The sequence below is a fragment of the Vanellus vanellus genome (assembly GCF_965231255.1).
Source record: "Vanellus vanellus genome assembly, chromosome: 1".
Classification (NCBI taxonomy): domain Eukaryota; kingdom Metazoa; phylum Chordata; class Aves; order Charadriiformes; family Charadriidae; genus Vanellus; species Vanellus vanellus.
In genome coordinates this window covers 76256243-76268286 of record NC_138905.1, presented here as the reverse complement: position 1 = coordinate 76268286, position 12044 = coordinate 76256243, and the positions used below count along the sequence as shown (strand labels likewise).

Here is a 12044-nt window from a genome sequence, read left to right as displayed (position 1 = left end):
CCTATATTAAAAGTGGCTCCAAATAATCGTTTTACAGTACCTTTCCTATGTGTTACCAAACATGTTTTGTTAGAGAAATAATGACTGTGGATAGTAGCTGTGTCATGAAGTCAAGAATAATCTTGTATGGTACATCACTCAAATAAAAAATCATGAGTTTCAAAGCCAGTGATGCTAACTGATCAAATTAAAAGTCTGGCTGCAGTACAAAGAGGTTTTGAAGTGGTGTAGACATTCAATATGGCTTTTGTTTAAAAGACCAAGGCTTGGCCTGGTTCATCAGTTCTGTTCTCTATTTTAAACTTTACCCCTGCCATGGATCGGATTTAGATCAAGATCCACAGAGGTATTTAGGTTCTTAACTCTTATATCAGTTCCTGTGCTCTTACAGATTTCATGGGATTATAGGCATCAAGATAGGAGGATAGGAGGTAGTATCCTAGTGTGTACTGTCTCTAGTCCTTAGTGACTTTGTAAGGAGGAGAATTTCTGTGGTGCAAAGGCAGCTGCTGCAAGAGACTGCAGGAAGAAGAGGCATTTGTCTCTCTCTTGGAAATGATGTATCAAGTCCAAAATTAGCCAAGTATGAGAACTGTGCAGTATGGTTTCACACAGGCCCAGCCTGAATCTGAGCCAGTAATTTTACTTTCAATGGGCTCCCAAGCTCCATCAACATTGGAGCTGAGCTTGCGTGTGTAAAGAACAGTCTTGATGCAAGGGGCTCAGGTCTGTATTGTCCTGGCTGCCATCGAGACAGGCCATGGCTGAGTCCTTCTCTGTTTCCCACCATCCTTTTTGCATCATACTGGTCGCATTGTCCCACCACAGGGTAGATGGAAGGTCCATGACTGTGGTTGTCCAGAGGGCAGCACAGTGCTCCTCTTCACGTATTTTAATACTTTAGGTGCTCCTGAGGTATGTTGTAGCAATTACCAGCTGAGTTATTTCAGTAGGTTGTAAATTTAGGCATTAAACAAGCACCATGGTCTGCTTTTATGTGGCCAAGAGCTTCTTCCTGGTGCAGTTTCTGAAATCTCCTAAAACCTCATGGCTGCAAACCTGTTCCTCAAGCAGATATGGAGCCCTCTGTTCTCAGGGAGAATAGACTGTTTTAAATGTCATTCTGCAGATCAGCACATGCAGCTTACTTCTTCGTTTTAGTCCCTGACAGAATTGAAGATGTGCTGTCAGCTTCCATCGCTCACCCTACCAGGTTAGGTGCTAGTCACATAGTCCTGTTGCACAACAGCTGGCCTGAGACACAACTGTTTACTTAGAATGCTTCAAAATTGCCTCTTCAAATTTCATATAATGCACATACCCATGGGCAGACATGAACACAATTATCCTTCATCTCCAACGCAAATGTGCTTGACTACATTACTCTTAACAATGACTTAAGACAGATTTTTTTTAGTAAGCTCACCTAATAAATATGAATTAACAGAGGGAAAGGAGGGTTCTTTAATGCAGGACTGTGACTGGAAAAGTGAAACTCAGCCCAGCATTGCTGCTGTATCTACTGGATGTTCGCTGGTCTTTCTCTGAAAGCAATCCTAGACCTGTTTGGCATTTCAGATATAGCTCCCCTATATCAGGCTATCTCATTTGTTTGATTTCAAAGTCAAATACTGGGTTTTTTTTCACTGGTGACTGGAGTCAAGATGAGTTTTCTACCCATTTCTGTATTTCTAGTAATGCAGAGTCCATTATCAGAATGGGGAAGCAATTTTGATGACAGTGTGGTGAGACGGAATAAAATGTAACTCACTCACCAATAACTTGGTAGGCCCTGAAATACAAACAATGCAAAACCTTGTTTTTTGCCAAGTGGGAAGATAAAAACTGACAAGATATGGGTGCTGTTTGAGTAACAAGGTGCTATTTTTGCATGTTCACCTTCGCAATTTATCTCATCATAGAAATACACTCAAGGTGAAAAAAGAATTTTGTAATCTGAGCAGAAAGCCGCTGAACTTCTGCACTGTTTACTGGGAGAGATTCGTTTCAATTTATTGTGAAATTGAAGCATTCTGAATTAGAACATTTTTTGTATTTGGGGGAAGCTTGGACCTAGGTTTTGCTCAAGACCTATATTTGCCACATTATTTTCAGATAGGCTTTTGAAGATAGAGAAGCAGTTTTGCTTTGTTTTAGGATTGATTGGTTCAACTTCATTGTAAGTTCAAATAATTTATGCATTAATTTATGAATAAAAGGGGAGCTGTGAACAAGAAAAGGTATGGAAAAATGATTGGAAAGTCACTGATCCTGGAAAAAATGTGCATTTTATTTATAGATTGTTCGGCATGATAGAACAATGGAACAGATCGTCTTCCCTGTCCCCAATATTTGTGAATTCCTCACTCGGGAATCCAAAAGTCGGGTATTCAATACAACAGAGAGAGACGAACAAGGGAGCAAAGTCAATGACTTTTTTCAACAGACAGAGGATCTGTACAACGAGATGAAATGGCAAAAGAAAATTAGGAGTAAGTATTGCAATTTAGAAAAATAGCCTAATTATGCTAAAACCCTGCTTTTAAGCCTTCAAATATTTTAATTTTAATAATACACTTTTCTCTGTTCACTCCGATACTGCAACAGGCAACTATTCAGGGCTTGAGAGTGTAGGTCAGCAGAGACACTTGCATGCCACCATAAAAAAGGCGTAATATGGAGCGGCTAGTAATATAAGTAATGTGTTCAAGATGATGTTTTGGACTGTAAAAGTTAAATTGAGGGGTGGATGAACTGGGTGTAGTTCTCCTAAACTCAATAAAGTTGCACCTAATTAAGCCAAGGCCCCTAATATTTAACAAAAACATGTGTAGCTGCATATTTGAGGTTTGCAGATTCCTAAAAGACCATTAAAAAACTTGTAAATGTCAGTCACTTAAAAACATCTCTCACCAGAACCTCAGCTGCTTTAAATCTGCCTGACTCCCATGGAGTCAGTTCGCCTCTGCCAGTTCACATCAGCCTTGCTTGACTGGGCTGCAGTATGTACCAGTCTGTAAGCCCATAACGGTTGGTATATGTCCCACGGTAGTGGGAGAGGCGCATGTACCACCTTAAGCCACTTGCAGATCTGACAGGCACGGTCGAGATCATGGGGGAGAGATCAAAGCAGGGACCTGAAGAGGAGGTGCAGTGAAGCCAGGCCAGGTACTCTGAGTTTCTTGTTTAATTCACTGGTGGGCATTATAGCCGCTGCCAGCTCAGCCACTGTCACGAACTAATTAAGCATCTACAGTATTCTCGGGATAAGGAAGAAAGTTGTATTTTATATATGTGTGTATATATATAAATACACGAGAGTGATCAGTTCAGTCATAGCTAAAATGCAGATGCTGCTGGGGTGGCAGACGTGAGCTGTTTAGCAGCTCACAGCAACATTACATAATTGATCAGGAAGGAAGTGAAGAGTAGGATCAGATCTATGGTCAGAGCAGCAGGGAGTTTGGATAGTCAAAGCAGTGTGGTTTAATGTAGCATCCTTAACGTGATGGAAACATGAATGCTGGTTGCAGTTTTTGTGAATGTCAATTCCCAGGCTATAATTTTTAGAGGCAGTAGTGAGTTTTCAGTGTGAATCTTATCGGCCCAGGTCTGCTTCCCTTGGTGGCACTGTGCGAACTTGTCTGTACTGACAAACTGACCAGGATAGAAGTTGAAGGATAAATAATTCCAGAATAACTCCCTATCTGCACAGTCTATTTGGGAATAAAAGTCACTATATTGTAGAAAAATTACTCTAGTAATAAAATCATATCTGTGGGTTTTGCTGAAGAAATACAAATAAAAGAGCCCAACCTTACACTTACATAGACCAGACCTGCCTAATGCTATAAGCAAAGAAAATTGGTTTATTTTTATTCAGAACAGAAATTCCTTAATTCCTTTCATCAGTGGAATGGCCCACAAGTTTCCATGTGGGTTTTTTTATTTGAAAAGATAATACAGGTTGAGGCTCAGTTCATTCTTTAGCCAAGTGTCTGTTAGCATGCAGTCTGCATTGCTTAAATTGACACATGTAATTTGCAATGGCTCCAAATGCTTAAATCTCAGCAGCCAACAGCATAAAGTTATCACAATGAAATCTGAATATTTACCTAATCACAATTAAATTCTGTTTAGACTAAAGCCTGAGACAGTCGTATGGAGTCTACTGTTTATAAAAAGTTAGCTGGGTGCAGGCAAGTCAAGAATATGTTCTGCATACTTGCAGGAGGCTCTCAGTACTTTAAAATCTAATTAATAGGAATACATTGTCTTCAAATAAAGCTCTCTGGCTAGAAATTTCTTCACACCATTGCACATAGAATCTTGTTTTAAATATTCATTTAAACATACCGTAGTGCAGTCATATATATGAAGTGCTTGCCTGGATCTGTGTACCCTCTGATCCTGTTCCTAGCTGTTTTGCTGAATCGTTTATGTGACTCTGGACACAAAATCTTAGCCCTGTTTTGCCCTATTTCCCTTTTTAGTCTTTTCTAACTAGGTTATAGGTTCTTTGGGGTGTAGACTGTTTCTGTGTATTTGTACAGCACTTCACATATGGAGATCCTGGCTTCATTTGAGTCCTTTTAAGCAGGAGTACAGAGCTGTTTGTCAGCAGGTAACCTTGGACATCTGAGGATCGTGCAGGAAGTAGTCAGCTTTCATAGAACCAAATCCCAGTCAGACCAAATTTTACCTATTCCCAAAGCAGAGCAAGATGTATTTAGTTTCACAGAGGTGGGGAAAACACCACCGTTCTGCAACCTTGACTGTTCCATCATTCTTTGAATAATGTCACCAGTGTGCTTGGTCCAAGTGTGTGTCACCTGGATGACCAGTTCTGGGCCTTCTGGTTGACTGGCATGCAGAGTGCTAAAATCTATTTGTTTGCTTGATTTTGTGTCTCCATGCAAAGAGGCTACCATTTCAGAGGCAGGTGAAAAGACTCCTTCGCAAAAGATGCAGTCCTAAAATCATAGCAGAGGCAAAACTCTGATACATAATAAACTGTATTGGGATCTTTGGACTAAAAGGTCTGCCTGAAACTATGTTTTATGGCAAACCTATGTTTAATATTTGACTATTTTAGTTAATTTTAAAGATCTGCATGTTCTCTTCATTAATTTTTACTTTTTAGTTCCATTGAGTCCATTACTGAGTTCCTGCCTGCTTTCATTTCATTGATTGCTGCTCTTCTCCCTGTTCTAGATAATCCACCCCTGTTTTGGTTCTCCAGACACATCTCTCTCTGGGGGAGCATTTCCTTCAACCTTGCTGTATTCATCAATTTAGCAGTTGCTCTCTTCTACCCCTTTGGAGATGATGGAGATGAAGGCAAGTGGAATTTGGTTTTATTTTTCCTTTTAATTTTAGGTGCTTTCAATTCTAAGGTAACAATTACATAAAACTGCATCTTCAGGTATGCTCATATCCGCAGAAGCCATTTAGTATTTTCTAAGTAGGTACCAGATGTTGTTTGAAATGTGGTAGTTGATCTTCTGTGTGTCACAAGTCCCATGCGATGTGAAGTAAAATGGACAGAACATAGCTGCTAAGTTGAAGATTATCTAGATGATCTGAGCTAATTCTTTTTTTTTTTTTTTTTTTATATTGCCATATTGCAGTGTACTACTGCACACATTCAGTTACAGCTTCTGAGCTAAGGAAGGATTCCTGGCAGCAGAGGGACAGAGATTCCTTAAAACTGACCATTTTGAATGACTTGCAGTCTTAAAAGCATATATAATGGAATGATTTGAAAACTAGCTTGTTGGGTTTTGACTGTTTTGTTTGTTGGGTAAAAGGGACATCATTGTTACAGAGGATAAACACGTTATATAAAAATATGCTTAAGATCTATTATTCTATCTCCACTTCATCACATGTCACAGGAAATATAGCAAATAATAAATTTCATTAAATAAATGCATCAGACTAGCGGGAGGCCTCTTTGAATCCAAAACAAGCTTAATTGGGATAAAGGAGACTAAATAGTTCAGAATACTGGTAATGGGAGTAGAGCCGTTCACCTCTGGGTCTTTGATTCCTGTCCAGTCCAGTCAGTAATGTGACTGAAAGTCACCTCTGTCTGATAGCATGTGAACTGGGCTGGTGGAAGCAGTCCAGCTTCTAGTAGATACATGTGCTTTTCACAAACACCAGAGCTGGCACCAGCAAACATTCCTGTTGGCCGGCTAAATAGAAAGGCAGCAGATTAAAGTATATTGGCATGGAGACCACGTTGCCCTTTCACCCTATGGGGTGGTCTGTGCAGGTCACAGCACAGGCGTCTCCGCAGCCTTGCAAAGCAAAGTTTGCAGGGCTGTTCCGCATAAATGGGAAGCGGTTGTACTTAGTGCTTTCCTGTTTGTAAACTGAAGAGTCGCTCAATCGCTCAGAGTGCACATGCATTAGAGCCCGTGCAGGATGAGAGGAGAAATAAAGACTTAAAAATAAACCTTTTAAGATACTAAATTTTAGCTAATCTATACTCACAGAAATCCTCTGGTCTGCAATCAGTAGGTATTAATAATTATTTTGAACTGCAGATTTATATAGTATTAGTTTAAGTGGCCCCAGTAATCCAGTGAGTTCAGCGATAGCGCATTTCAGGGTTCCAGTTCCTATTGCTTGTAAAAGGAAAAGCGATTCCTGAGCAATAAGTGTGGCCAAATGGGATTAGCAGGTCATGAGGCAGCCTCCTCACTTCCAGCCTCCCCCTACACCCAAACCTGACCTCACAGCCAGGGATTGTCTCCTATTTTTCCCCTTTACCTTGTGTAAATCCCCCCATATTCAGATGTCTGAGGTACCTGGGCTGATCTAACCATCCAAAGAATGCTGCCTTTCAGAAGATCTCTGCAGTTCTTACATCATACGACTTTAGCGAAATTGTGCTCCCAATGAGGACTCCTTGCCTGCAGCGTGCATGTCTGCACACATTACCAGTGTGGGTCCTGCAACGTGCAGTAGTTTGACCTGCAGTAAGGAAGAAGGAAAAAATAAAGAAACACTGTTCAAGAAACACTGAGTGCTTTGGCCTCACCTTTCAGATCCACTTGGAAGTTATTCTCTAGGATCCACTAAAAGTTTCCAAATCTTGCTGGCAAAGAAACTGACAGAGCTGTCCTTGAACCTCCTGCCAAGGATATAAACACTCCTGAAGTTTGGAAAAGTTCGGATGCCATCTGAATGTTGAGGCTAGGGCCCCATCTCATTGTTTGCTAATCCCACTGACACTGCTCAGCTGTGTATCTGTTGCCAAAGAGATAGCATGATTTCTATTGTGAGTCTAGCTAAATTTTCTATTCCTTTCTCTCCCGTCACTGACCCCTCAGTTCATCTGATAACAATAGAAGTCAGTGTACAAGTGTGACAGTGCCCTGAGATCTGAATGTGCTTTTTATATCACAGCAACATGGTGCGTTTCCAGGGCTTTAAGCAGAGGAGAGAGGGAAAATAGTGGCATCGCTTAAAAGTTGGGGAGAGCCTGGAGCCAGCATCTTGCAGAGCAGCGAAGAGACTGACGCTGAAGGCAGTGAGTGGCTCACATGCCCACAGGAGCTCAGCAAGACCCAGGACCCACTGCCTCCCCAGGAGCGAGGCACAGCTATTCAGCTGCTTTTGGCAATGCAGATGCTGCCTGTTCCTACCGAAGTCCCTGTGGCTGCCTCCCGCTGCGGCAAGTGCCTTGCTCCTGTGCAGAGGCGGAGGCTCCTGCTGAACACCCGCAGCCGTTCAGAAGAAAGCTGCTTTTCTAAAACCGGGGCGCCATCGGCGCTGTTGGGGATCAAAACGTGACACTGCAGTGCAGTGCCACTTGCTGCACCACCCCAAGGACCGGCTATTTCTGTAGCTGAGCAATCATGGAATTAGACTGGAGGAGCCCTAATGATCCCTGCAGAAGGGAGCTGATTATTAGCTTGCCTCAGGAGAAGGGTAAACTGTTCCATCTATGAGCACTCCTCGGATTTTAATTGAAATTTCATTAGCTGCTCTTATTATTACCTGTGCAAAAATCAACAATACTATGATAATAATAGTTCTTGCTGCAATTAGGGCAAGTTGTGGTCAGCAGTTGTGATGCATGAATCACACTTTTTCTTAGCATTATTGGCAAAGGAATTGATATTTTGGGTCTGTTTCTTGGTGAAAAATGGGCTCTCCAAAGATGCCTTTCTCAAATCTCCCTTTCTCCTCTATACAGGCACACTCTCTCCGTTGTTTTCACTCCTCCTTTGGATAGCAGTGGCGTTTTGTACAGCAATGCTGTTTTTCATCTCCAAGCCTGTTGGTATTCGACCCTTTTTGGTGTCTGTTATTCTCAGGTCTATATATACTATAGGGCTTGGTCCTACCTTGATACTTCTTGGTGCTGCTAATGTAAGTACTCTAAAAAGCAAGCAGAATTTCCCTTTCAGCAGAAGCAGTTATTAAGCATCTCCTATTAAAAAAGCCCGTGATTAGAGCTGTGCAAAGAACTTCTTTTTCTGGTTCATTGGTTAAGCAAAAAAAAAAAAAAAAATCATTTCCAGTCATCCCGAAACAGCAGTATCAGCAAAGTGGGAAGCTAAGAAAAAAGCTGTTTTGGTTTTGTGCATATGCAAATTCTTTAAAAATAGAAACAATATGAAATTTAAAGAAATACTGCCAATTAAGAGGAATCAAATTTAGTTTCTCATATTAAAAGAATAATTTTCTCTACCAATACACTTAGCAAAATTGACACAAATTTGTTTCTGTCTGCTTAAATATATTTTTGAGAAGAAAAGTTTTCAAAATTAAAAATTCTTTCAGTCCTTTACCAGATTTCTTAACTTATTCCCGTCTGTGTTTGCATGTTTATTGAGCTTGGTAAGATACACAGTCACACTCATAAGTCATCTGTGTAGATTTCTGTCTGATTGCTACAGCTCTAATTCACCTTAGCACCAGGCAGCAAAGTATTGGGCTATTTGCCACCAGTTCTGTGAGAATTTCGCATACTTAAAGCTACCCAGACATGTAGTCAAAGGTAAAGGGAAGTAAGCTATGCTTGCCTACGTCAAATTTGTGAGAGGAAAAAGCATGTTGCATCCTCATTGCTCGTCCTGGACTACCAAACGTGAGGTTACCTCCTTTCATATTTACTTCTGCACCGCTGTTCGCATGCCCACAAAGCTCAGGAGCAACAGAGAATCTGGTGCTGGTGCTTAAATGCTATACTTCAAAAATGCCCCCAGTGTTTTTTTTTAGGGATTTTATATTGAAAAACATGATCTGAAGGAAATGGTAGATCTCACACACACCCCACACACTTTCTGTTGTGCTACTATTGTTCTGTTCCTAGTAGCATGCCTAGCTGCTCTTACGTAGTCTCGGTTCTAAACTCAAAATTGTTAAGAATTCATTCCCCAGGTGTTTTTTTAATACCTTATGACATTAATCCCACTCTGCCTACTCACTAATGTTATAGAAATAAATCACAATGTAGTGAGGCGCAGTGCAGCGTTAGAGGGGTGATATACTTCCACTTACTCTCATGGGCTCGTTCCCACTGTGGCTTGGGAGTTCAATTTCTCTCATCTGACTCCAGCTCTCTAAAAGTTCATCATTTAGTCAAAGCAACTTATCTAAACTTTCTGCACACTGCAGTAACGCAAACAATAAAACCCAGGATTTTTATGATGGAATAAACCTAGCCTTTGTTTCCCCCATCCACAGCTTTGTAACAAAATAGTGTTTTTGGTGAGCTTTGTTGGGAACCGTGGAACTTTTACCCGTGGCTACAGAGCGGTCATCATGGACATGGCTTTTCTCTATCATGTAGCATACGTCCTGGTCTGCATGCTGGGCCTCTGCGTGCACGAATTCTTCTATAGTTTCCTGGTAAGTATGTGCTTCTGTGGAGGGGAAAACTTTGCAAAAATAGAAAATACCGTTACCCATGCAGCTGTCTTCAATTTCTTCCTGACAATCAAGCCAAATCATGTATTTTTAGCATGCCGTTGTGTTGCTGCCCCTTAGGAGCTGCTGTTTTCATTAGAACCTGTTTCTGTTAGGACTTATTTTATCTGTTATAGAATTTAAAGTTTGCTCATTTCTTTTCAGACAATCATCAAACAGTTTAGTCCTTTCTCCTGCTCTTCCCCAGCATACATATATTCTGTGTATGTTGTTCCTGTATCTACCCTCAGTCATAATCTCTTTGGGACAGGAGTTGTCCACAGGTGTGTGCATCATATTTATACCAAAGGATCCTATTCCTCAGTTCATCTTGCAGCCCTAATAAAATATATATATATATATATTACTTGGGAAATAGGGACGGTATGCCTCTGGTGTAACAGGAAGATTCATCACTTTAAATGTATCCTACTTTCATTTTCTTTTGTTGCCATTATCCAGATGGAATGCCTTTTTATAATATGATACAGGTGCAATGAAAATGAATCATACAAAATTATGCTAAACTCAGCTAACTGCTCCCTTCATGCTGAATAGCGGTAAAAGGTGTTTCACTGCTCTTGTTTTCTAATCCTTCTGCTTTATACTGGAGCATGTGAAACTTGTAGGGAGATTGCCTAAATTGTGGTCATTTACATGGGTTTACTTTCCTGTTGTATTTTTCTCAGCTTCCTGAAGAGTGGTGAGTTCCCAGCATTTCACAGAGGTGTGTTAAGCACACGAAAATTTTCAGGGGTTAAGTCCTTACTCTGGTAGAACTCCTGTTGAAGTTAGGTTTTCCAGATCTTGACATTAAAGTCAGTTTCAAAGTTTGGGCAGATTTCAAATGAGCCAAGATTTTGTGGCTGTAGCTGCAGGACACTTTTCAAATGGATGCTACTCTCCTCCTTAAAAAGGCGCAGCAAGTTATCTGTTACTCCTTCAACGTATAAGGTAACCTCTACCTTAAAAATGCTTTCCAAAGTGCCAAGTAGTTTAAGAAACATTTTATGTAGTTATTTATTTCAGTGAGTGCTATTGACAAATATCCATGATTCATGGATGTTGTGATTGTCCACATTCCCAAGTTACTTCCAGGTGTTCACTTTGTAGTGGAAATATTCTAAACTCTAATATTTTTTCCTCATTTTAAGTTTTGTCTTATACAGAATGAATGATAACTGTCTTTCCTCTTTCTTCCTTTATTATTAATCCTTTCACAAGGCTGTGGATTTCAGATTTTGTGAATTGTGACTAATACCTTCTTCTGTGGACCATTTTGATAAATCATAGTGTGTCACTTTGTATCTATAATCTGTGTGTTTTGAAGTGGAACTACATACATTATAGATAAGGTCCAAAGCACTATAGAACATCAATAGAACTGCAAGAGAAAAAAAGCTATAGTTTCATGAAAAACTCTTAGCACGTATAATTGCTATTTTAGGCCTTTGACATTTAAAGCAGTGTTGTCTTAATTTATACTTTTCTCTAAAGTTAAATACCAGGAAAGCATATAGTGCAGGGTAAAGAAGAATAGAGGTTTCTAGTTTTATACAAACAGTGCAATGAATTTAACTTTGTCCTAAAAAGAGGTGGCCCCAATCCTTGTACATATGAGTGACTTCTTAGATGCTGCTATGATCTCAAAGAAATAGTTTAAAGACATGTAATTACTTGCATACATGAGTGCAATTTTGAGTTGCAACCCATGCATATTTATCAGATGGGAGATAACGTGAAAAAATAATTTTTAGATGCAGCAGATCCACAGTATTAAGACACTGTTTTTTAATTTTAATTTAGGCTGATTTTGAACATGGGGAAATAATGCAATCTTGTTGGTAACCTTTACCCACATCTGGATCAGGCTTGTATATAATATGTATTTTGTAGCTTTGTATTTTGCTATAATCTGTCTTAAAATTTAAAGTTCTGTGCTAAATTCCTCCTATAAGCATGCCCAGCTCCCACTGAAATCAATGTGAATTGTGTGGTTCTGAAGCTGAGAATTTAGAACATGGCTAGATGTATGTTTCGGTAGTTTAGATTGTTTTCCTGTGTAGCATATATATATTGCTTCATTTGTATTCATTTTTCCTCTACTCTATGCT

At 40.0% G+C, this 12044-nt stretch overlaps 1 protein-coding gene across 2 annotated transcripts in view; it reads left to right on the top strand.

The window, feature by feature from the left end:
- ITPR2 (inositol 1,4,5-trisphosphate receptor type 2) overlaps positions 1–12044 on the top strand; it is a gene marked incomplete at its 5' end in the record, with an annotated part of 265207 nt that overhangs the window by 218057 nt on the left and 35106 nt on the right. For both annotated transcript variants that reach the window (XM_082485241.1, XM_082485240.1), the window contains 4 exons: positions 2300–2492; positions 5215–5340; positions 8213–8388; positions 9709–9873. In XM_082485241.1, the coding sequence (XP_082341367.1) occupies positions 2300–2492; positions 5215–5340; positions 8213–8388; positions 9709–9873 (660 nt within the window). The remainder of the gene's footprint in view (positions 1–2299; positions 2493–5214; positions 5341–8212; positions 8389–9708; positions 9874–12044) is intronic.